Genomic DNA, 26,870 nt, shown 5'->3' on the forward strand with positions numbered 1-26,870 from the left:
GGCTATAGAACGTGGCTTAAAGTGATTTTCTCCAGAATATATATAAATGTTACCTGAAGACTAAGTACGACTTTTAGAGCCATGTAAATATTTTAAATATTTTCATAGACATTTACATGCATGTCTTGATCCAGAATGTATGTTTCCTAAAAGCCGTTGCACATCTTTATGATTTTCTTAGCTGACCAAGGGCAGTTTTCCAATCAGCAGTTTCCAAAACAACAATTTAACATTTCTCATGTGAAATTAGCTAAGCAATATAAACTGATTTAAAGCTGCAAGCAATGATGAAAGGGCCCTCACACCCCCACATATGTTGGGGTACTGATGAACTCCAGCTAAAGCAGTCTTTAATTTTTATGAAAGTCAGATAATGCACGTAGAGAGTTTGGACCCTGGAGTGAGATATTTCACATGATGTAGTACTTCCAGTGCCCACTAGATGGCACTGGAGGGCACATAAATTCCATGTCATCTTGGTGCATCAATATTTTTAGACCAAACCATGAAAATTTAATGTAAATTAAAACATAACTGTCTTGCAAGGCTTACTTCCTCTTGCTAGTAGGTGGCGCTAATACGACTAGTGAATATTGTCATATAGATGTGTTTAGGATGGGACCCTCATCAAACCTATGAAGTTTCAGGCAGATTGGACAATGAAGACCAAAGTTACAACAATTTCCTCTTTTATGGCAGAACATTAAAATTCAATGCTGCGCCAAGGGAAAACCGTAGAAGTTTTGCACGGACCTTTGATAAATTTTCATCACTAATGCAGTCAAAAATTCTAGAAAGGCTCACTTCTCTAAACTCATCACAGACCATAAACACAATCCAAAAATCCTCTTCTCTACCATCAATCACCTTATTAACCCTGATTTTAATAAGTCCAGCAGGATGTCAACAGACTCCCTTTGTGAGGACTTTAAAGACCACTTCAGAGGTAAAACTGATAACATAAAATCAGATTTGTTACCATATCAGAATATGTTTTTTAACACACCTGAAGCTTTGCTTTTATCTGAGGAAGCACTATTTTTTGTCCTAGTTGATGCTGAAATGCTTGGTAGAGTTTTCTCCCAAATAAATCTTACAAACTGCTCTTTAGACCCCATTCCCAGTTCACTTTTAAAACATTTTATGGATTCTTCGAGGATGTACTTTTAAACATCATGAATTGCTCTCTTCAGACGGATCTCTTCTCCACTGCCTTAAAGATGGCAGTGGTCAAGCCCCTTCTGAAGAAGAGCAACTTAGATACTAGCATTCTTGATAACTACAGACCAGTATCCAACTTACTGTTTTTAAGCAAAATTTTAGAAAAACTTGTTTTTACTCAGCTAAATGATTTTTTAAATGAAAACAATATTTTAGAAAAATATCAATCTGGTTTTAGGATGAACCACAGCCCTGTTAAAGATCGTAAATGATATCAGGTGTAACATGGACATGAAGAAACCTTCTGTCCTGGTGCTACTGGATCTAAGTGCTGCTTTTGATGCAGTAGATCACCAAATTTGGCCTCTCTGATACTGTTTTTAACTGGTTTTCCTCCTATTTCACAGATAGAGAATTTTTAGTAAGTATGGATACCTGCTCCTCGAAGAACTATAAAATAAACTGTGGTGTGCCTCAAGGCTCAGTTTTGGGCCCCACACTTTTTAATCTCTACATGCCCACACTTGGTAAGGTCATCAGAAGGCACGGTATCAACTTTCACAGTTATGCTGATGACACACAGCTAAATATTTCTGTGTCTCCTGATGACCCAGGACCACTTGATGCCCTTTTAAACTACATTTTAGACATCAGGTCCTGGATGGCAGAGAACTTCTTGCAGCTCAACCAGGACAAAACTGAAATTTTAATTATTGGTCCTGAAACTCAGAGAGAGAAACTTATAACAAAACTATAGACATTGTTTTTAAACCCATCACAACAAGTAAAAAACCTGGGCGTCATCTTTGACTCTGAGCTTGGTTTTATTCCACACATTAAAAACATAACAAAAATGTCATTTTACCATCTCAAAATATTGCCAGAGTCTGCCCGTTTCTCTCCCAAGCAAACACAGAGACACTGATGCATGCTTTTATCTCCATTCGTATTGACTACTGCAATGCTCTACTCCCTAGTCTTCCCAAAAAAAAAAAACATTACTCAGCTACAACTAATCCAGAATTCAGCAGCACGTATGCTGACAAAGACCAGAAAGAAAGCACACATTACGCCTGTTTTAAAATCTCTGCATTGGCTTCCTGTGTGTTTCAAGATTGATTTTAAGGTACTTTTATTGGTTTATAAAAGCCTTAATGGTCTTGGGCCTTCTTATTTATCAGACTTGCTTTTATCATATGAACCCTCGCGGACCCTGAGGTCCTCCGGTACCAGCCTTTTAATTATTCCTAAGGTTAGAACAAAAACTCACGGTGAGGCATCATTTCAGTATTACGGCCCCCGTCTGTGGAAAAGCCTGCCAGAAGACCTGAGGGCTGCAGAAAGTGTTCAGATTTTTAAATGCAGGCTCAATACCCACCTTTTTAGTCTAGCTTTTAGCTAATCTTTCTTATTTATCTTTATTTATTTAGGTATTTATTTATTCTATTAATCTACTTACTTTTTAATTTATTTATATTTCAGATCTATTTATTTATATTATTAAGATTCTTAGGTTGTTAAACTGTATTTTCCTGTATTTTCCCCCATACATTCATTAGGGAGGCTTGTGTTTACTTCCCATCTGAATGTGATGTTTTGTTTTGTGTTTTTTTTCTACACCTTACCATGTGCCTACTTCCCCTAATCCTAACCATCCATGCCAGCATGTGTGTTACTTGATGTCCCTGAGTTAGTTGCCATGTGCTGTTGTTGTCTAAAAATAACCACATGCAGTGTAATTCCTTCACGTGCTTGTGTTGACATCAAGGTAGCGGCATCCCAGATTATAAATAGCAGACACAGAGGGATACCTTGGATGTAATATGTTGACAAGGAAGGCCACTGCAAAGCAGCAATATATGACAACTTGGGATGACAATGTTTTGGAAAGCTACCATGGCTTTTGCCTTGTAGACCGACATCGTTGTTTGTTTTGTCAGCTGACAGATACATATTGGCAGCTGCAGCTATCCCAGCCCTCACAATTACATGTAATTCGGTGAATTGGTTCACAGAAATGGAGTGGACTCAGTAAGTCAGCAACACACTTTGGTATTTTGTTTCTAGTCTTGCTGCAGTCCACCGAAAAAAAGTACAAGTAGCAATGTTAAAGCAACATTTAGAGCTTTAATATAGCAGCAAACCACTATTAGCTATGTGAAGATATTTTGGAGTAATGGCTTCCTGAGCAGACAATGAAGTCCCACTCCCTCTGTGTGTGTTGCAGTTTAAAATTCTCTGTGGGTCATTAGTGCTGTTGCTGACCTGCTCATTAGCTTGCTATCTTGCTTGATAATGTTCATTAGCAGGGCATTTTTGATCAATGAGCATTTGTTTGGTCAATCATTCATCAAGCTGAGGTGAAGGACAAGATGTGTTTATGTTTGAATGTTGGCTCGAAAAAAAGGACACATGAAATGGACTTTGAAATGGGTTGTGCTGTGTATCAGGCTGCTGAAACAGTAGAGACTTTGGCTGTACGCATGCTCCTGACTAGGCACAAGATTTATCCCTGGTCTTGGTGAGTTGAAGGCTTAATTCCTGTTGGTGCAACCATTGTAATGTTGAGGTTGGATTTAAAATGCCAAGGTATGAGCGACTCCTCTTAAGACCTGGCATAAGTTGTGTTGGTGTAATTGGCCCATGGAACAAGTCTCTGAAATAGTCTCCAGACTATGCTGCTGCATGTGATGTGGATGAGTAAGCAGGCAATAATTTTGCTGACACATTAGCTATATCAGCTTTACAGGATCAAAATGTCAAACGTGTCATTTTAAGCTTGTTGTAAATTTGCTCCACTAATAGGCCAAACAATGATTTAAGTATCTTTAAAGTAGTTATTTGTAGAAACGGAAAATGTATCTGACTTTTGTCACACTCACCATTAGTATTGTGAAGTAGGCTGTAGGGTGTAAATAACACATGTTCAACTACATTCTAATAAATGAACCTGTGGAAAGCCTCACAGGATTGCACGCACAGTATATCTTACCCTCAGAGCAGTCTTCCCCAATGAAGCCTTCATCACAAACACACACTCCGTTCTCACATTGTCCCTGGTTCTGACAGTCTTCTGGGCAAGTCAGCATGGAGCAGTCCAGCCCGGTGAAACCTTGGTAACACACGCAGTTTCCATTGACACAGTAACCTCTGTCAAGACAGTTCTTGGGACATGTCTTCTCACTGCAGTCCTCACCAGTGAAACCCTTATGACAAACACATTGTCCATTCACACAGTGACCATGGTCCAGGCAGTTATTGGGGCAGGTCAGCTCACCGCAGTCTTTCCCTGTGAAGCCGACGAAGCACACACACTTGCCGTCCATGCACTCTCCACGTCCCATGCAGTCTTTTGGACAGGTCTTAATGCTGCAGTCCTCTCCAGCATAGCCTTTGCTACACATGCATTGACCGTTAACACAGTGTCCACGATCTTGGCAATTATTAGGGCAGGAGAGCTCGCTACAGTCTTCACCTTGGTATCCCACTTCACATATACATTCTCCATTAACACACTGGCCCCTGTCACTGCAGTTGTCAGGGCATGACAGGATGGAGCAATCTTCACCCTCAAATCCTGGATCACAGATGCACTTCCCGTTGAAGCAATGGCCTCTCTCATTGCAGTTTTTGGGACAGGTGAGCTTTGAGCAGTCCTCTCCGATGTAGCCAGTCTGGCACACACATTGGCCACTCATGCACATGCCCCGGTTGTTACAGTTTCCAGGGCAAGTGATTTCACTGCAGTCTTCTCCACTGTAGCCCTCTTCACAGTAGCAGGTGCCGTTGATACAGTGTCCTCGGTCATAGCAGTCATTTGGACAGATGAGTTCAGAGCAGTCGAAGCCCGTCCATGGCTCATCGCAAACACACTCATCATCTACGCAGCGCCCACGGCCCAGGCAGTTGTTGAGGCAGTTGGTCTGTGTGCAGTCCTCACCAATGAAACCCTCCTCACAGAGACAGGACCCGTCGACACAGTGGCCATAGTCACCACAGTCCAGCAGGCAGAGCTCAATACCGCAGTCGTCTCCACCAAAGCCTTCAAAGCATTCACATTTGCCAGCCACACAGCGGCCCTGATCCTGGCAGTCATTGGGGCAGTCAGGTTCAGTGCAGTTAGTGCCCTTCCATCCAGACTCACATACACAACTGCAGGTGTCAGTGCTCCAGTTCCCGCGGCCATTACAGTAGGGTTTTGTGGAAACTTCACCTAGGGAAAGGCAAGAATTGTCATGGAAGAAGAAGAAAAGGCAGTATTGCAAAACTGATTAAATTTTGTGCAATGCATACACAAACTCTGGCTTTGTGTCAAAAACAACTTGCCCTATAGTCTTAATTAGATTTAATTGTAATATTTAATGCACAATGGGGCAATCTATAGCATGAAATCGACATGAGGCACTCTTTTCTGTATTCTCTAGTTGCACTATAATTTATGTTGATATACCACCCTTTTGCAAAATTATTATTAACTTCCAGGTGTCCATTAGTTTCAATACATTTCAACAAACAATCAGAATGTTTGTACAGACATTAAATTTTAGTGACATGGTGAATGCTCTGACAACCCATAACTAAAAGTTCGCAGCCAAGAGGCTTTTTATTGACAGTGTTGTTTAATTTCAAGTCCTGATAGGAGACATCGATAAACAAATTTAGACATCTTGAAAAAGACCATAAGAATCTAGTCAGCATTTGCATCAAAAAGTCAACGTTAGATTGTGACAAATCAGATGTCAAGTCTTACAACTGTATGTACTGAATGTAAAATTCCTTGTATTTTATTAATTTCATAGATTTTCATGTCTTTATATTTATATTTATATTTATATGTCTTTAGATGAATGGTAAACAATGACTGCTTAAAAAGCAGGAAGTTAAATCTTTTACTTGTGTTTTGGAAAAGGGGTGGCAGTGATGTAAAATCCTGCCTGAAGTTCATGGACTAAAAGATCCAAAGCCATTGCTATGGCCTAGGACAGTTCATAAAATTTTGTTGCATTTGTTCTCTTATTTGAAATCCATCTTCATGATCTATCAGCTCTCAAACACAACTTGCTAGTAGCACTTTCACTTGAATAGACTTGATGTACAGTAAACTAGAAACACACTGCCATTCTAACACATTATTGACATTACAACAGTGCATTAAGTGAAAGGTATAGACATACCTGTAACCTGAGCTCCACAGCAGCCTGACCCACTGCTGCATTGTTCTCTCAGACTAGACAACTCTGACTCCAGCATCTCCAGCCTGTTCAGGATATCCTTCATGTCTGGCAGCTGGTTGTTGCAGCCACATGCTTGCTTGGGGATGTTGATGCGGTGGGTGAAAATGATCTGATTGTCGCCATCCACAGTGTGCTCCATGTGCTCTGTGTTCTGCATGTCCATTGGGGCACTCTTGTGTTTGAGCTCGGTGTCACCAGGCGAGTCGAGGTCCACGGAGCAGAGGGAGGTGGAAGGGACATTGATGTTGTAGACGTGGTTGAACACCACTGGTTGGTCGGGATGGGGAAGGGTGAGATTCTCCTGGGTTTTCTTAGGCATCAGAGCCTCTCTACGGTGGCGGATGACCTTCTTAACCAGACCAGCAGTGGAGAGCTCGAACAGTAGGGCCACGGTCACACAGCCGAAGAGGAAGCCTTTCATCTCCATGATGACACCTTGACTGCCACTCTGGAGGAAGTCGCACCTCACTGCAGAATCGAGTCTGTTCAGGAATCAAATAGGTGTTCTTGTCCTGAATCCCAAAATAAAAAAATAAAAAAATACAACATGAAGGGAAAATTTATGAGAGTCACTTCTGTTCAGGCACACAACTTTATCACATTGTTTATTACTTTGTTATGTGGAAAAGGTGTCGGATATTCACTTTTTTGCCCTTAACTTTCTTGATATATTCATTGGCATAGGTCCACCACACCTCAATACACACACACGCACGCACACACACACACACACACACACACACACACACACACACACAGTGGGAGCCATAGCTGAGCTGAAATAATATAGTATTGAACTGAAAGCCGTTAACCTTCTATTACTCCCAACAAAAGAAAGACCATGTCCAATCCTGTTGCTGCCTCTGACCCATTTCAGCCCATCTGCTCTCAGAGGAGGAGACAAACACTTAGCAGATGACACTGGGGCCATTCTCCTCACAGTTCCTCCAAGGACCAAGAGTGGAAGTTACTGCAGGGGCTGTGTGTGAGATTAAAGATCTTAAAGATCTTTTCTTTATCTAACTATGTTGAGATAGGTTGCCACAAATAGCCTGACAGCACCTGCATGGCCTCCTCTTCTCTCTGCAAAAACTCAAGCTGACAGATTAATAGCCGTGTATGGTTAGACCATCTGTGGGCTTCCTGTAAAGCACAGAGGTCGGCAAAAACTTTCCCGCTACCTGCAAACTGTCACGTCAGCATTTCTTGACTGCTCCCCTGACAGTCATGTGTTTTCTTTTATTTCTCTGATATGATTCGTACTGCTTCCACCAAATGCATCGGAGACATAGGATGTGTCCAACTCCACTTTGCTCGTTAAATGGTGCATAATCTGGGCACAAAGTAAAGCATCCAGAGGGGCTTTATTTAATTAGTCATAGGTGTATTTTGGGTTTAAAATGAACTCAACCAATCAGTGCCATCTCCCCTTTAAAAGCCAAGTGTACCTGCAGATGGCACACTACTATTTAAATGGTGATTTTGTAACCTGGAGAGGCAAGAGAGTAATGCAGTAAAAGCAGTGATGTCACTGCAGCAAATATTGTGGGACATTTAATGTCCCACAATATTTGTGAAAATGCTAATTTTGGGTTTTAGCATCAAAACTAAAACCCAAAATAATAACATTGACAGGGAATGTGTAATTAAACTTTTAACTTCTGAAATCAATGACATTATGCTGCTCTTTGTGCGCAAATGTACACAGTGTCTCTCTTAATGTGGAGTTGGACAGCAGCTGTGCAGCTCTGCTCTGCTCTCTGTTATGCTCACATTTTACAGAATGACATTAGCTCGTCCTCATAAATGATAGATTATTACCCACCCACAACCTATCAGCACATCCTTGTGTGTGTAACAGGCAGAGTGTATATTTGCTGTGAGTCCACCTATGCAGACGTATCTTAATATGTTAATAATGCTGCCTTTAAATGGCAGGGAATACTGCACCATTCTGACTTGAGGCTGGGTTTTGCTGGTACATGGCACAATCAAACTCTGCTGCTTCAAAATAGCAATACACCAATGATACACCTAACACCTCATCTTAAGACCAAGATGCCCATGGGTGCACAGATGGGCATAAGTCAGTGACCTTCCGCCTCTACCCATGACGTTTTAGGTTTCCTTCTGCCTCAGCTGCTTACATTTTGGGATGCTGTTACTGTGATGTACACAAATACACATGTTGAGAGGAAGTTTTTATGTTTACACAACATGAGCACATGGCAATCAACACAGTCCGTGAGGACTAGGTTAGGACTAGTCAACAAAGTCACTGATGGTTAGGCTTAGGCAAAAAAAGCAAATGGTAAGGTGTAGGAAAAAAAACATATCTATACACACCTCATATCCACACAGGAAGCAAACACAGAGTCCTGCATGAAATTCAGTTGTTTGTGCGACCCATGACCTCCCCATCCACCTGCCCCATAAGCGCACTTGCACTCCCTATATAATGTCATCACAGGCATTATTGCAACCCGTGTTTCATGTGCACTCGACTGTTTCTGTGCGCATTGTATGTGGGCGCACCTAGTGCCGTCTGGCCTTCCCCAGCATATAATAACAAAGCCATTGGTTCTGTCTGGCCGCGCTCTCAGCTGACATCGTCCAGCCATGTTCCGGGTGGATTCGGAAGGTGGCTTTTGGCGTCACACTCGTACGCCAACAGCACAGACAGAGCGGAGCTATTTGATGAGTTTGGAATAAGAACAGCCTGGCTACTTTCACAAAATGGGCGCCAGCTGATATTTTGACTGGTACCTGTAGTGCTATTCATCAGTATACACTGTTTTGGTGTGAGAGTCAGAGGTGTCAGCTGTAGCGATGTCTGCCCTCTCTAATGGAACTTGATGGTACTCAGCTTGTGGGGATCAATGGCCAAAACATTTGTATTGAAAAAGTCATCAGCAATGTCTCTTTCCAGAAATCATGACCCAGTTACTCAACATAATCCACAGACCCTGTTGCTGTGATGTGAGTTAGCAGTACATGAATGTGGTGCCAGTTCCATTACATTGAAGAGAAAACAGACATCTCTATGGCTGATATGTACAACACTCAGCAGCTCACACCAAAACTATCTAGAATAATAAACAGCACTACAGGTAAAAGAAAAATATATATTTTTGATTTAAGCCTGAATTGTGCATTTAAAGCAGTTTGTTTGTTTAATAATCCAGTTTTTTATTAATTTCTATGCTGACAGACAATGAGAGTAATAAAGTTCAATTCTTGGCCTGTCACTAATGCAGCTACAAATTGTTAATATAGATTCTGCAAAAAAGCCCAGTTTTCAACAGTGTCTGGCTCAGCCTGAGTTTATATAACACTCTTTTTAGCCCACCTTGTCAGAGATGCTGACACCAATAATTTCCTGATTCTAATAAAACCAGTGTGTGTCTTGGCTGCTCTAAAGGTTAATAGCAGATGAGAGGAGCCAACAGGAAAATGTTTGTATGTGCATACGCAGCACATTCCAACCCTGTGATGGAATATGTATGAAGGGGTTTCATTTTCCCTGCCACACCTGATGTAGTCGCGCTGATGTGGATGCCGTAAAAACACAGCCTGTTCAGCTAGCCATGTTAATGTGAGCATGAAGAGGGAGGCTGACAGTCAGCAGGTAATACATTCCAGAAGGAGGCGCTGATACGCTGATAGAGAGAAGGCAAGCTGGCAGAGGCAAGTCCGCCCCCCCATTACACACGCACACACACACACACACACACACACACACACGATGAGTGCCTCCATGACAGGTAGACTATAAAAGTGCAAATGTGGCTTGCTGATGGAAGTGCTAAGGATCTGGGCTCTCAGGAGTCCCCCCACCCTCTGTCTTACTCTAACACACTATTTCACATGCACGTCCACATGCACACAAATACAGTCACACCGCTGTGCTCAAGCATCACAAACTAAGGATTAGATCAACAAAATAGCCAGAAAATTGCTTTGAGTTGCTGCTAAGGTTTTAGTTCTGGGCGGATGGTTGGCTTTCTCACTGTGAGGGGTGGCTGCTCTCCACATGGACCTCTGAGCGAGGCAACCCTGAGAGACCAAAGCACGCTTTGTTTGAGAATCTGTGGCTCTGGCAAAACTTGGCTTTATTCAGAAATGGATAGAGAGAAGAGACTTCAACAGACTCTAAAAAAAAACCAAAAAAACAAAAAACTTTTTGGACCTTTCTTCTTTTAGCTGCCATGTACTACTCTTTAAAGTGGAGAAGAACAATCACAATAAGAGAATGTGAGTGTGACCCTGAGAAACACAGAGCTGATCCCTCTGTTTGGACTTCCCTCATGGGCATCCTGTGCTCCTGGTACTATGCTAATGCAGCTGGTTGCTGGCACTGTACACACAGTCTTAATACAATCTGACTGCTGATGCTTTGTTATCCTCTGACATGGTTTTGCTGGATAGTTAGCTTCTCAAACAAAAACAAAGCTTGCTGCCTTCCTTGTAGTCAAATGTGAAGCAACTTTTTTTCCAGGGGAAACACACTGGCACAAACACATTCGGTGCAACTGATCTAAATGACCCTGCTGTGAATTAAGGGAACACTTGGAGTTTTTTACCTCACTCAGTGGAGAGCTGGAAATGCTTCAAACATCTAGGTGGCATCCATTTCAAGAGTAATTAGCTCTCTCGCTGTCAGGAATGTTAAATTGATTTTATGATGTTGTTGTTTGGGGATTCAAGTGACCCTAACCTGACCCCAACCCTGTGGAGAACAATGCATTGTGGTCATTATAACAACCAGAGTCACTAAATATGTATAACAACCAAAATTCATCAACATAAATTAAAGAAATGTATCATTCATCATTTCAAATTCAGCCGTAGGAGTGTATCCTGAGCTGTCTCTTCTGTGGTTGAGGTTTTGTCAAGTTCAGCATGTAAAACATTAAGTTAAATTCATGGAAATATAGTCATGGATAAAAGAAATATTAAAGTGAGATGCTTTGTAGATGTAACAGCATACACACAAAGAGCTTCTCTGTGGCTGCTCAGATGTGCACTTCCTGTCTGCCTTCTTTGTCCGTGGTATAGTCCATAGTTTGGTGTGTCTGGTTCAGTTGCCATGTCGCCTTACATTTAGGTTCCCAGAGATTACAACATATGCATTCTTACAGTTTTCCTGTCCTGCATATTCATTGCATGTGTCATTGGCTTTAAATTGGCATTTGTTGCAGCATAGTTGGCTCATCTGCAAGCAGCAGATTCGAGGCGGTATTTTCTGCTTCAAGCTCTTGCTAAACACAACTTCGTAGGCTGGCTCATTCTCTTTTGCTAATTTCACGCAGCATCGATTTGGCCTCCAGCCAAGCGTTTCTCCTTCTTGGTCTCTGTTCTGCTGTTAATAGCGGGCAAGCAACTGCCGGTAGTAACTACCTTGCCATCACCCACTGGTTTGGCGGTCACCATCTTAGTTTTTTGAAGCCAGATGTGACGGTCAGTCAGTTGGTCAGTTGAGAACGTGGCCAGATGGAACCAGTCGTGTCAACGCCATAATATCAGGAACCCAAAGGTCCCAATAGAACAGACAGGAGGGGTGGTGGTTGGATTCAACAAACCCCAGACTTTCACATGGTAGTCCGATGTTTACTTCCCGTGTAAATGTGATGTTTTTTTTCTACACCATACCATGTGCCTTTTTTGCCTAAACCTAACCTTCCATCCCACCATTTGCTTGTGTTGACATGACAGTAGCGGCATCTCGGAATGTCAATAGCAGACACAGAGGGATACCTAGAGCCTAATGTAAAGATGTGGGAGTCCACTGCAAAGCAGCAACATGTGACAACTTTGGATGAGAATGTGTTGGACTCACAGACTGAGGCGAGACATTGCAGACAGCCTGTAACTCAAGCAGCCCCTACCTTAAATATGTGTAACTTTGGGCCTTAATAAAATGTAACGAGTGAGTTATATAAAAAGTAATTCTACATACTGTTGTCATGAATGTTGAAATTACCTTAAGAGACCAAATGTTTCTGCTGTAAAGTTGGGAATTTCAACATGGTGTCTTTTTTGGAGGCTGCCTCAAGTGGTCAATGTATAAACTGCAGTTTCTGGCACTTCTGCATTGGCTTCATTTTCCAGCCTCTGGGGTTGCCTCTTGGTTTCCTTCCACACCTGATTTGATTGAAATTTGATTCAAACTTTATTTATTTCGTATATGTTTTTGTTTTTTTTTTAAATAGAATGAAACACAATAAGGATATAATGTATAAACATAAACATATCCGTAAAGGAGTGGGAGTAAATAAAAACATATTAAATCCCACCCCTTCTCCATCAGTTATTGAAAAATAAAATGCTTTCATTTTATACAAAAAAGAAATTTCTATGCAATATTCTATGTGCAACATATTTACATTGTTATTTAGAGAAAGAAAAAAAAGTGCAAAAGATAGAGAAAAAAATGATAATAATAATTAGTACTTCAAACCAGTGCAACACCATACCATAATCCCTGTAAACTGGTGACTGTCAACCCCCTGTTTTGGCCATGTATCTACAAAAATCATATCTTAATACATTTTTTAAAATTGTTTCATGTTTGAGCGTTGCTTTTTCTCTGTTTTAATGTATTCCATAATTTAAGACCATAAATTGAAATACAAAAGCTTTTCTTTGTTGTGCGCACCCTTTTGAATTTTAAAGTTAAATTTCCCTTAAGAATATAACCCCCATCTTGATCACAGAAAAACGTTTGAATAGTAGTTGGTAATTAATTATTTTTGGCCTTAAATATTATTTGTGCGGTTTGTAGTTCCTCAATATCCATGAATTTTATTATTTTTGACTTTATAAATAATGTCTTAGTGTGATCTAGATATCCAGCCTTATGAATGATTCTTATTGCTTTTTTTCTGTAGAATGATCAGTGGATGCAGCGAATTTTTGTAATTGTTATCTCATTATGCTACACAGTATTTTAAATATGGTAAATGGGTGCACAGTAAAGAATGTGTAGTGATTTATAATCTAGTAAATGTTTTGCTGTATTTAATACTGAGATGCTTCTCTGAGATAATTTGTTCTGTACATGTTTTATGTGTGATTTCTAGTTAATCTTATCATCTATTGTGACACCAAGAAATTTAATTTCGTGAACCCTTTCAAAAATAATCCAATCTACCTGAACCTGCCTGAACCTGCACATGTGAATCACCCCCACAATTACCACATAATTCAACATAATTTTTGTCTTGCTTAAATTCAATGACAACTTATTATTATCAAACCAGTTTTTTAATTTGCTTAGTTCAGTGTTGACCTCCTCAACTGGTACCATCAGCAAATAAAATTAACTTCAAAACAGTAGACATGTTACATAAATCATTTATATACAAAATAAAGCGTTTAGGTCCCAGCACTGACCCCTGGGGGACACAACAAGTAATGCTCAAACATGATAAGATGTAGTTCCCCAGCTTCACAAACTGTTGCCTTTCACTTAAATAACTTCTAAACCAATTTAAGACTGTTCCCCTTATGCCATACTGTTCTAATTTATCCATTAGGATGTCATGATTGATAGTGTCAAATGCTTTTTTAAGATTGATGAATACCCCAACAGCAAACCTTTTATTACCTATTGCATTTGTAATTTCTTCGAATGAATCAATTATTGCCAGCGTTGTTGATCTGTTTGCTCTTAAACAATATTGACTGTCTACAAGCAAATTGTGTTTATCCAAAAATGTGTCTATTCCTTCATTTAAGAGTTTTTCTAGAATTTAAGAGAGTTGTGGGAGTGAAGATACAGGCCTGTAATTTGTGAAGTGGTATTCATTCCGAGTTTTATACAGCGGTCTGTTTTTTGCTATTTTCATTTTGTGTGGAAATTTGCTGATTTGGAATGATAGTTTGTGGATGTATGACAGTGTTTTATAGATCCCTTCAATGACCATTTTCCACTACTGTCATATCAATGTCATCACAATTGGTGGACATTTTGTTTTTACATTTATTAACAATATAAATATTTTCCATCTCATTTACAGCTGTAAGAAACACTGAACTGATGTTTCTTCCTATCAATATATTCTTTCCTATAGATGGCACTGGATCAGAGATTTTCCCGGCTAGTTCAGGTCCCACGTTTACAAAAACATTAATCTGTCAACCACAGATTAATATTATTAACAGATTATATATTTTTCTATCCTTATCTATAAAGTACATAGGGTAACTTACTTGTCTAAAACCATTTTTTATCTCTTATATAATGCATTTTTCTTTTTGCAGGCATTTTGTAGTCCTTTTGAAATCCAAGGGTATTCAGTATATTTTATGTTTCTTCAGTACTGTGTTATAGGACAATGTTTGTCATATAAGGATTTAAATATCTTTACAAATGCTTCATCCATATCAGTTTCTTCATACACTGTATCCCAGTATATACAGCTAATGATAATTTTTTTCTTTTTCTCTTTGCAGACTTCCAAACTTATGCATTCAAGAACATGTTGTGAACAACGCCTGGCATGTCATCTACCCTTGGAAATTTTAACGTTTTGTCAACATACAATGCAACACCCCCTTGTCACTGCTGATCCAGGTTTCAGATATGGCAATTATGTTAAATGGCTGTGTAAACTGGCATATATCTTCCTTAATATTAGTGACGTTTGCATACATGCTCCAGCTGTTAAAGTGGAGAATTGATAACTTGCCATTTGTATTAATGTTCCCATTGTACTAATCATCAGTGTAATATCTGCAGTTGTCATTGATGGAGGAGAAAAAAATACTGTCAGGGTCTACATCATCATCCAAATCCTATGAGTTGCGATCAGTGCATTCAAATGTTTTAAATTCTATTAGGTAATGATCATTCATCCTGTGAATTATTTGGTAATTGTTCCAGATGTCGTTACTTGAGTGCTGTCAGTGATTGTCATGGTTGCGTGTAGCTGTATGTTACCTGACAGCCCACATCATGTTGATCATTGAAATTTATCCAGCTCCTAGATACTCCTGACGACAAGTTCCTTGGCCTCCCCAGGTGAACCATTTAATTTAATGAAGATTTAACAGTTTGTAGTCCATGTGTTTTGGATTTTCTTCTGTTTCTTTAAGTATCGTGCTTTCCTGGCAATGTCAGCATTGTGTTTTGTGAGATGCTCATTGATGAAGATGTTTGTTCCTTCAACTCTTCTTCCTTGCTTCAGTAGTGCGGTCTTGTGCTTTCTATTGACAAACCTCATTATGATAGCTGGTTTATCGCTGGTTTCCCTCCTGGGCAGAGGGTTGCATGCCTCCATGATATTGCAGTCAATCTTAATCCCCTTCGACTGTAGGGAAAGCAGCCACTTGTTGCTTTGAGGTGTTGATATCAAAGTCTTCGTGTTGCCTCCCATTGTCCACGTCCACTGCCAGAGCATATGATCAGGGTTTAATGTGGAGCTTGGTGATAATCACATCGTTCATCCTTGTAAAAAAGTCCAAGATGCTTTTCTGCTGCAACCTCACAGCAGAAACCTCCTTTATAAAAAGTCGAGAGACCTTTATATCGCGTCGACTTCCTCAGCTGTCAGGATTTTCTTTTACTTTTTTAAAAAATTTTATTGGTTTGACGCTGCAGCCTACACTTGCTTCAGCAACAGTTTGAAGAGGCTTAGGACACAAGGTCTATGTCTCAAAGAGATTTCCAAATCTGTTGTGACCTTCCTTTTGGAGTCTTGAGGTTGTTACATTTTTTAAGATTTTCCTGGGACTGAAATTCCCTTGGGTGGTGTTGTTGATAGTACAATAAAGTAACAGCTCTAGCCACTTACCTTGCCACACATGCACAACCATCCCTACCCACCTGACCTCCACCACCTGAGTTTCCGTGGTTACATAGTTAGTACAGGTAAGTTCTGGTTCTATAGATACACGTAAACAACATGTATGAGTTTACAAATCTCACAACTCAATAAGCAGATCTAAGCATCAAACAAGTTGATCCAGCTCCTGTCAGGAGGCAGGTTCAAAATGGATCACATGAGAACTACTAAAAGAAAAATCTGTTCAGCTATAAAAGAAACAGCTGCATGCATGTGCCAAAAAAAGCCTCAAACACAAAGTAGCATTTTACACCCTTGTGAGGTGGCTTCACATTAACGGAAGAAATGGTTAACTTGTCATGTCACATAATTTGTGTGGTGATGACAGTCTCAGAACTCCACCTGTATAATACACAAACTTAATTCTTAGACCAATGTGTTTCACCTTGTGGCCTTCATGAGGGCCAGTATCATTGACAGTGTTGACATGAACAGATCTATGTACGTTCTGTGCACAACCTGCATGTCACTGGTATGCACAAACCATACAACAAATTAAAGTTGATGCTCTTTTGTGTATAGACACATTCAGAAAGTGCAGAATTGACAATCCACTCTCCACGTAAGTCTTCTCATGCAACCCTGGTTTTCCCATTAAAGCAATGTAAAACACATTACACTTCTAACCAGCTGAAGCAGCATAACTCCCACCGTCCTTACAAGAACAAATGCTCTCTAACATGCCCCTTTTTAACTTTCTGTGTTGTGCAGCTCTAGAAGCTTAACCTTGGGTAAATGAACAGAGGGTATTTATTTCACAAGAATGTTGACCGAGGAGATCAAAATAAGAGTACAACCTACAACATCTGTCTTACTACGGTGGTCTGTCATTTTATCTTAGTTGCATCTGAACAACAGTGGTTCAGGGAAATAAATAAATCCCTGGTAGATGATTACTTTAGCAGTGTTATCCTCTCCCCTGTCAGACACAAGCTTTACTTTCAGTTGGTTGAGAGACTGATGAGCAGACTTTCTGTCTAGGAAGACTTGCAGACATCATAAGTTTCTTTCAAACTCAGCCAGGGCCTCATGCTGATATACACAGTTGTTACTGTTAGCTCACCTTTGTGGAGACGACCATAAGGCAGGTCCGAGATAAATCAAAAAGAAAACCATTACGGGACAAGCAGCTGCTGTCTGCTGTTTCTCTGAAATTTTTGAACTATTATTGGATAGTGGCAGCAGTGAGTGTGAACAGACAGTGCAGAAGCCGCCTGATAACTTGACAACAAACAAAGTGAATAATGAAGCAGCGTGCCCCCCTTGGTGTGTAGAAGCTGTAAATATTCAATGACTATCACTACAACACAAGTCCCACGACTGAATGCTAAACAGATCTTATAGGATGCACATGTTTTCTATTCATTTTTGAAGAATTTATCAAGCTTGCCTAGTTTTGTAGGTCACCCATGACAAAAACTCAGCTTGCTTTCTGTGGTACAGTAACCAAATCTGGGTCGCTGGAGTAAGGACTGAATGAAGGGTTATTGTCTGGGGCTCTTTTCACCTTAAGATACTGTCAAGCTGTAACAAGGGAAAAGGACTAAAAATTGGCTCCTATCATGATACTCAGTGCCTGGTCAATAAAATAGCCACAAATCCACTACAACTAGAAAGTGCTGATAAACAGACTTATTACCATCTTTCCTGCAGGGTGAAAGAAACCTCCCACATATGTCCAGAGCAGCAGGTGAATATTGATTTTGATCCTGTATCTCCACCAAGGTCATAGCCAGAGTGAGTTGCTGAGGACAGCACTATGACTGAGTTATAATCATCAAACACAGAAATGAATTTCCAAGAAGTGGTACAGCTTGGGTTGACTGCTCAATGCACAGATCAATGGAACCATTGTTGCAGCTTCTCAGAAAAGGGTTTTCAAATTTTATCACCTCCTGCTCTGGAGGAAATACACTGTCTTTCTCTCTCTTCCTTTGATGACAGATGCAGCTATCACTGTTGTCCTACACAAAACCCAAAAGGCACAATAAAGATGGAAACAGCTCGTTTAATGGCTAAGAGATGCAGTGTTAGAAAACAAGAGACAATTGGTTTTGACTCATTTCATGTGAGGGAAATGACTGAGCAGGTAAGATGAGGCTGAGTGCAGTACTTGGTTCAAATGTGGCAGGCCTCCAGCTTCTGTCTTGTCTGAGGTATGCATATTTTAAAGGCAAATTAAGTGCAGCAGGTCAGTGCACACTTCACAGACAGACATGAATGGCCATTATAAATACAATTTATCATTTCTTACTTCATGGAACAAGCATCATCCATTAATTGGATGATATGATTAAAGTGTGGAGCTTCATTTTTACAAATTCTCCATCACATCAAGTTTTTTTTTTGTCTTTGACTGTAACTTTAGAGCTGCACTAGTCAATATTTTTTTACCTCCATAATAAATCAAAAGGTTGTAGTGACAAACCCATTGTGAAAGACCTGACTGCAGTTTTGATTTGACTGTTTTGGGTCAGTCCCAGCACCCTGCAGTGCTGGGACTTTGCAGTGAAACGGTAACCTGCAGACTTCATTGAGGCTATATTTGATGTTTGACCATTAAAACTGCTATAATCAATGTTTTTTTCTCTTTTTTTTTCACAACAACAATAGATTACATGACTACGTGTAATGTGAAAGGTGTCACCTGTAGTAATGAAGCCAATAATCTCAGCTCTACTGAGCATTTTAGTCTCTTTCTGTTTAGATGATGCACTGGTGTTCTCACCGCACCATCTCCAGCTGCAGCAGACAGTGGAAGGCAAAGCTCTGATAAACCCACTGAACACTACCTGCTAAGCACCATAAGCAAAAGCAGACCCACTAACTGATGAGTCCATTCACTGATCAGTCTGTCCCAGGAAAATTAATCTGCAACAACAAACTGAATATCTTTTTGTTTTGAAATATTGGTCAGAACAAACATGGAATTTCAATGTCAGTTTGTGGCATTATTTACTACCTTCTGATATATTCTAGGTCACACTTTCATGTACTCATTTCATTTTCATTTCAATCATTTATTTAGTTGCAGCCCTAATCACATAACCTATCTAAATGGTATGTTTACAGATTGTTCTTCAAACACTAAGAGGCTAAAAGGTCTTTTGTAGGTGGTTTAATTATCAGACACTGATAATTGTGGTAAGCTCTGTTGTTTCTGATGTTTGAACAAATGTAGGTAGTATTTTCAGAGTAACATGACTTTTTTCTATTGAGCATGAATTTATCTACAATAATATCCCTGTGGTGTGTATTTTTCTTTTGTTATTGTTATTTGTTTAAGCATTAGGTGAATGAACCTGATGTAAAAGAAATTTCAGAGCTGTGCTGGAATGTGTAACAAATGTGACCATATCCATTGTGATTAACTGCTTTGGTCACATCAGGTGATTCTTTTAAGTTGTAGGAATGTATAAAGCACAATAGATTATTTGGGATGCCTCAGTATATTTAAAGGATTGTTTTCATTGGGATGCAGATGGCACTATAAGATAGCTACATGGTTGTATTCATGAGTGTAATAACTAAAATTATATTCAACATTTACAAAGGATCCTTGCCTTTAAAGAATAATATCTTTCCGTCCACTCTCACACCATCGAACATGAAATCAATAAAGCATATCAATATTTTCACTCCATCACTCTATCATCACTCTATTATTTCCCGGCTGGTAAAAAAATAATAATTGCTTGCAAAAACATATGAAATGGGAAATATGCTCTTTTTTATGGATCAAAAGAAGGCTGGTTTCATCAAGCCAAGGCTGTGCTCATTGGCTCTCTGCTGTGACCCCATTGGATCTGATGACACAGATAGCAGTGGAGTGGTGGGGGTTGGTGTGTTCTTGGCTGATAAGGCGGTCAGGGAGGCTGGATCTAAGATACCGTCAGAAACACTTATCTGGATACTCAGAGAAAATGCTCTGCCATGGCTGAGCCCTATCACAGTCATAGAATATCCGGAGGGATTTGAAGCCAGAGCTAACATGTCTGACTGATAATAAAAAAAAACAATTTCTTCTTTGACACTATGCTATGGAGAAGACAAATGTTAAGCGAACAAGAGTCAATCATAGCAGACAGTCAAATCTCAATTCAATTTTTATTGTGTTGTTGGTTTTGACTCACGGCTCCTATCAATATTCTTTATAGCTCTCCCCCTGTGGCGCCTCCGTCTTGCGCTGCTGTTCTTACTGAGTCCAGATGGAGCGGTTGGAAGCTAGTCATTGTTCATGAGCTTTTTAAAATGCTGGGTGCTGGTGACCTACTGTTTATTAGCCTAACCTCTGTGTGGTGTGGAGACTTGGCAGTCTCATGTGCAGCCTTTACAGCACATCCACCTGCTGTTTTCTCCAGACACATAATTGTGTAGCCGTCCGTTCTACCTACTTCCTCTCTCAGCTTTCACACTGCACTGCAATTAGTATAAAAATCAGGCTTTTACCTGCCTTTGTTGTCATGCTACACTGAGGTATTGATGTTGACTTCTGGGACTCGTCTAAGGTTACCATGTAACTAACACCTTCCCTCTCAGGTAATTGGCTGCAGGGTGAGAACACAATCTCCCTGCAATTTCAATCTCAAGAGAGTGTTTGGCTGGCATGGCTGTTAATTCTTGTGAACATCTGGACATGAAATGTCCAGATGTTCACAAATGTATTTATTTAAGTGGCACCAACAGCAGACCTAACATAGATGAGTGCGTAAATTTATCAGGCAGCATGAATCAGCTATCCTACAGACTTAAAGATAATATCAACCAACATATTTTATGACATTGAATATGATATAGGTCCTATTATAGAGAATGCTGAGTAAACATGTAAGAGGACAATGGAAGGCCTTTCAAAGACTGCATCTATTGGTTACTTTCATTCAGACAGGATGGAAAGGTTTTTTCTCTCAACTATAAATGGAAGTGAGCATGTTGGCTGTGATACCCGGACATCTGTTTGTCCTTGTCTGTGATGAAAGCCTGAATCGTGTTGCGTGTCCAAATTGGGAGTGCCTTCCATTCAGACACTTGTATGAGCCTAATGACCCTGTTTCCCGGGATCGCGTCTTCATTGGGGTAGCTTTTTTTAAATTTTTTTTTTGTTTGTTTGTTTGTTTGTTTGTTTGTTTTTTTGTTTTTTTTTTGTAGTTTTTTTTTAAAAGTATTTTCATCAATTGAAATTGTCTGCCCCTCTCAAAAGGGCCCCCATCGTGTTCCAAAAACATTATGGCTTATGCATTCCAATGTGCAGGGTCACTGATGGAGGCAAAGTGTCAGAGGAAAGTATCTACCACATGTGTTCCTCTATTGGATGCCTCCAATAGAGGACATGTCAATACAAAGGCATTCCGCATTCCTGTCACACATTAGTATCAGAGGTACATTGAAAACCATGTGGGATGCTTTAAAACACTAGATTTCTTTGGGGGGTGTCTTTGTTCTGAGGTGACAACTGATCTGACTTTTGTGGGGACAATACAGTCATTGGTCCCTTTAGGGGACTTTGATCATATCCAGTAAAGAGGAAAAGGCACACCAGCCTTCATTCAGATATTAAGTATATGTCAGGTTTAAGAAAATGCCATCCTTTGCTACAACTAAAGCTTAGCATGACATGAGTGTCAGTTTTGCAGGTATTTGGTTACAAACCAAAATGTTAGACAAATCAAAACTTGGAGCTGCTGGTGGTGCTAGACAAAACGTCAGTAGGATTCATTGTCTGCGAACCATGAATCTCTGTAAAATAAAATCTAATATCTGTACTTCAGGAAGCAACTTATTTTTTACTGTTTGCCTCCTCTCTCTCAACTTTAGATCTTCACTTTTATTTCTTTTGGTTTACTCGATTCAAGGAATTGAGAATTATATAGACCAAAGGTGGTCGTTTAAACTGAGCAGCACAGCACAGCACAGCTGAAATTATCCAAAGATATATTCATAAATGATGTGAAATTTGGTTTTATTTCAATGAACACAACAATATCTAGAGACATTGTACCAGAAACCAGTGACAAAGCTGAAGAAGGGAGACAAAGGGAAAGGCAGGAGAGGAGGTGATGGTGACAATCTGCATCAGCCATTATTTAAAAAGACATTTTTTCAGTCAAACCAAAACATCTCTGCATCTCTCTTTAGCAGCATGGGTCATCTTGAATACCAGCGATTACTGTTTGCCAGTGAAGAAGCTAAGTGGGGTTAAAGGGCGACACCCTCTCAGTGAGCTTTGTGCGGCAATGAGCATTAGGAGCTAACAGCTGTCCAAACAAAGGCCCATTTCCCACTCATCGTTATGTCGAGTGTCGCTGTCAGTGGCTACTCATATGCATGGCCAAAGCATCATGAAACATTTATGCACCAAGGCTGCACTGCCACTGACAAACAGAGAGAAGACAGGAGAAATAGTTGTACAATGGGTCAAAATTAGACAAAAATCTTCCAAGAGATATTTAAGATGGATAGACAGAACCTGTGAACCTGTAAACCTGAAGACACAGTGACTGAAACTCAGTCAGGTCTCCTTCATTGAGTATACAACACAATTACCATCCTCCAGAGGCTGCCCTGGTCTCCTACATCACAGCCCACCTGATATCCCTGTATACACCCACTTGTCTCTCCTCTCTGGCTCACATATTTACCCCTCTCCCTTCCTCTAACTCTCTTGCTAAGACATACACAGGGTTTCCCATTCAGGCACCATGAGGATACAATTTTTTGCAACCAGCTTAAGAGGTATACAGTGCAAATCCGTGAAACCTGCAATGAATCCTGCCTTGCGCCTCCTTAAAGAACTGCATCCTTAAAGACCCAAAGAATTGCATTAGCTTTCAGTGGACATGTAATGGTTTTTAAGCTCCAAGGTGAGATGATGTGACATGAACACTCAGAGGCTGCTACAGCCTCACTTGGTCTGGTGTGTCCATTATCTAATGATAGCTGATGTCAAAAAACTTAATACATGTATATATGAACTACATACTGTGTATCTGATAATCACGAGCCAGTTTGCTGATTCTGTATAATAACTTATGACTCATGTTTATATATGCTTCTATTCAATTATATTTTACCATTAACCTTAACAGCAAACATTGCAAGCACTTGGCAGTAATCTAGAAAAAGATATATCTGCTGTCAAACATCCATATCAGTTATCCACCTCATTTACTTTTGTTTTACATCCTCTACTTCATATAGTCTGTTCAAAACAAATTAAGCTGACCCGAAGCTAGGAGACTGGAAGGCACATGGAGAAGAACAGCCACTGTGTGTCTGTGTGTGTGTGCGCGCGCATATGCCAGTGCATGTGTATGCTAAAGATCTGGAAGAGGAACCAACCAGCAGCATCTAATACAGAGCAGCTGTCTGTCTCCTGGGTTACACAAGCCTACTGTCTGCTGCCATAAAGTATACAGCTGGAGCTACTCCAGCAAGAAGCGCACACACACACACACACACACACACACACACACACACACACACCCACGCACACACACACACGCACACACACTAACCATACCCGTCTCTCCTCTGCTATACTATCAGCATCAGCCCAAATGCTGGCAGGATAATTCAGTTGATCATCAGAGACTTCTATCTCTGAAAACATCACTCTTTTTAACTGCTCTGCTAATAAATAGGAAATAGCCAGAGGAAGAACTTTTACAGAAATATGTAATGAGCATCCAGGTGCATTCAATAAAGAGCAAAATGAAGCTAGTCTCTGAAGTCCTCACTTGTAAAACATGAAGATCAATTACAGAAGCTGCTTTGATGAATGAAAATATTTAAATATAATGAAAAAAAATTATTGTTAACATAACCCACATTCTTTACTGGATGTGAAAAAATATAATATACACATCCAGTACACCGTGGTGGTTTTAGTTTTTCAAATGGGAAGGTTTTTCTCATCGTTATGTAAATTTAAACTTTATGTATCTATGTCTCTCTCTCTCTCTCTCTTTATATATATATATATATATATATATATATATATACATATATATATATATATAGATAAGATATTACTCTTGGAACTTGTAATTAGCATTTTTTTCACTATGCATTTACATTTTGTAGATTAAACAATTGCTTAAAAAATCTACTGGTCTACTGGTTGTAGCCCTACATTGCATTTCAATAACCTTCCCTCTTCTCTCTGTTCTACTGGAGTGTTTACTCGAGTCTACCTAGAGAGCTGGCTGATGTTGTGCAGCCAGCGAGAGAATAATAATATAATATAATAACTGATTCATTTTGTCAATTATCTTAATGAAAGCAATTAGCCCATTCATGCTGCTTCCATTCAAACACAAAGGCTCCATGCAGGTAATGACGGTGACTTACCTCCCACCCAATGCTCACAGCTTCTCCACTGATTAGAAAACCTAAGCAGAAGCAGTGTTGAAGAGCGCCTTGTCAGCCAGCCCTGACAAATGTTCTCACCAGCGTGTATCTCTCAGTGTCTCAGTGTGAGTGCTGACAGCTCTGTCACCTTCCCTCTTCTCTCTGTTCTACTGGAGTGTTTACTCGAGTCTACCTAGAGAGCTGGCTGATGTTGTGCAGCCAGCGAGAGAGAGCGAGAGAGAGAGAGCGAGCGAGAAAGAGAGAGAGAGAGTCTGAGAGCAGCTGAGATACAGAGGGAGAAAGAGTGAGTTCCCTTTCTCTCAAACAGCAGACCCTCTGCGGTCAGACTCCACTCCCACCTACTGCTCTCTTAAATGCCCCCAACCATTCACCCTCTCCACAGCATTGTGACTGAAAGCGAGGGAGCTGTAACAGGACGCCTCAAGGCTGGAAGGAGAGAGAGAGAGAGAGCGACCAAGAGAAAGAGTGTAGCAAAGGAATCAGTGGGGTGATGGTGTGTGGAGGGGGTGGCATTGAGGGGTGGGGGGTTGGACCATTAGCAGCAAATTGCAGCAGGCAAGCCAATGGAAAGCAAGATATAAGTGAACGCAGGGCTTGTATTAACATAGCATTAAGAACTTGAAAGCAGGGAGTAGACAGGGACTGCACAAACTTAATTTGTGAGAGTAGAGAGTAGGTGATACAGACAAACACTGAATGTACAGTAAATGATGTATTGGACCAGTGCTGAAAAATGATGAGTTGCTCAATGCTGGTAGTTTTGGTTGTTCTGTAAAAAACAAACAAACAAACAAAAAATAAAACAGAAAGTGTTGCTATGAATTCAGTGAAATTATGGGGTCTTTACCAACTATTCTATTCAAGGTTCTAGAAACTCGACAATATTGTGACTACTACATGCTAGTTAGCTAGGGTGCTGACTGGACGTAAATCATAGTTTATTTAAAAGATGTATATGCACTATCAGCATGTCTCATGTCTGTCTGTAAAACCATGACACTTTTGTCATGCGCCTTATACTCCAGGGGTCATATTCACAAAAATTCTGAGAATACTCTCAGAGAGAGCACAAACCTTTTTAGCATGGAGTCCTGGCTTGGGAGTGATTAAGGAAAATTTACAGAGCAACTGAGCAGGAAGAGCGAGGAACTTTTATCTTAGTGAGGAGGTGTGGTCGATCCTATCGCTAGGTGTGATGCATTCTTTTACCAGATATGATTGGTTGTCACAGACAAACCTTTTTGTGCGCCTACAAGGTGTGGACCCCCACTGGAAAACAAATTAACTGCATCACAATATGAGAGACTGTGGAAGTGCTGTGATTGTTGATGATGTGATCACTCCGCTGATGGAAGGTTGAGAGAGATCTACAAAAAAAACCCCAATGTTTTTTCCAGTGTTGTCATTGCTTTATTTCTGGCGTTGTATCTTTACTGCGCCGGGTGAGAGATGTGAGTGAGTCTTTAATGAGATTGATCACAAACATCCCCCCACTGTCTAACAGATAGTGTTTCATTAACTCACTGCCATACAGCGTTTGGGGAATAATCATCCAACCTCTATGTTTTTCTGCCATTTTCTCCTGTGTTTAAGAAACTCGTAAGACTATTTAAAGTCCTCTTCCCTACTCCTGACAGATTTTCACCTTAGAATCCCTCTTAAGGGCTAAAACGCTTTGTGAATAACTTTTATCTTTATCGGGATGCAGTGTTAATTTAAAGGAGAAATTATTGGAAAACATCACAATTTTAAGAATTTTCTTAGAATTTTGTCATTAGGATCAACTCTTTGTACTAGGAAGCTTTGTGAATACAGTCTATGGACGCCTAAATAAAAGTGCATGGTAATGCATCTTATAAAGAAATAATATCTAAACTTTGGGATGAATCATTGTTGTTTTAAAAGCCAGTGTGAATGGGTCCTGAGATATCAATCATGATTGATGTGGCGGTACTTCTGCTCACTGATCATAATGACAAGTAGATTTCAGTGATATAGTAGGGTCTTTAAAGCATACTATCACTTAAGTCACATTTCAACAAAACACTTTTGGTATAGTTCCCTTAGAAGCATGCATAACCTGTACAGACATATCTAAACTCTAGATCTGTTTATCGTTTCCAAAGCAGACAGTACTTTTAAAGTAGGTAAAGTTGTTACCAGGTGGTAATAGTTGTGTCACTGCTCCGTCCAGCAACTTATCATCCACAGAATGTGGCTATGGGACATATTCAGAGCAAAGACAAACAGGGTATAG

General features: G+C 40.1%; 1 protein-coding gene across 3 annotated transcripts in view; it reads right to left on the reverse strand.

Annotated features, from left to right (window-relative positions):
* The window catches only part of LOC121944261 (tenascin-like), a 110,036-nt gene extending 85,387 nt beyond the window's left edge, over positions 1-24,649 (reverse strand). Inside the window, exons 1-3 of one of the 3 annotated variants that reach the window (XM_042488001.1) lie at positions 24,593-24,649; positions 6,336-6,907; positions 4,154-5,374 (exon numbers count right to left, since the gene is read on the reverse strand). In XM_042488001.1, the coding sequence (XP_042343935.1) occupies positions 4,154-5,374; positions 6,336-6,822 (1,708 nt within the window). In that variant the 5' untranslated portion in view covers positions 6,823-6,907; positions 24,593-24,649. Of the gene's footprint in view, positions 1-4,153; positions 5,375-6,335; positions 6,913-24,592 lie in introns of those variants that run through there. The other 2 variants (XM_042488002.1, XM_042488000.1) reach the window with 2 other exon arrangements.
* Between the last annotated feature and the right edge of the window lie 2,221 nt (positions 24,650-26,870).

The sequence above is a fragment of the Plectropomus leopardus genome, chromosome 6 (assembly GCF_008729295.1).
Source record: "Plectropomus leopardus isolate mb chromosome 6, YSFRI_Pleo_2.0, whole genome shotgun sequence".
Taxonomy (NCBI): domain Eukaryota; kingdom Metazoa; phylum Chordata; class Actinopteri; order Perciformes; family Serranidae; genus Plectropomus; species Plectropomus leopardus.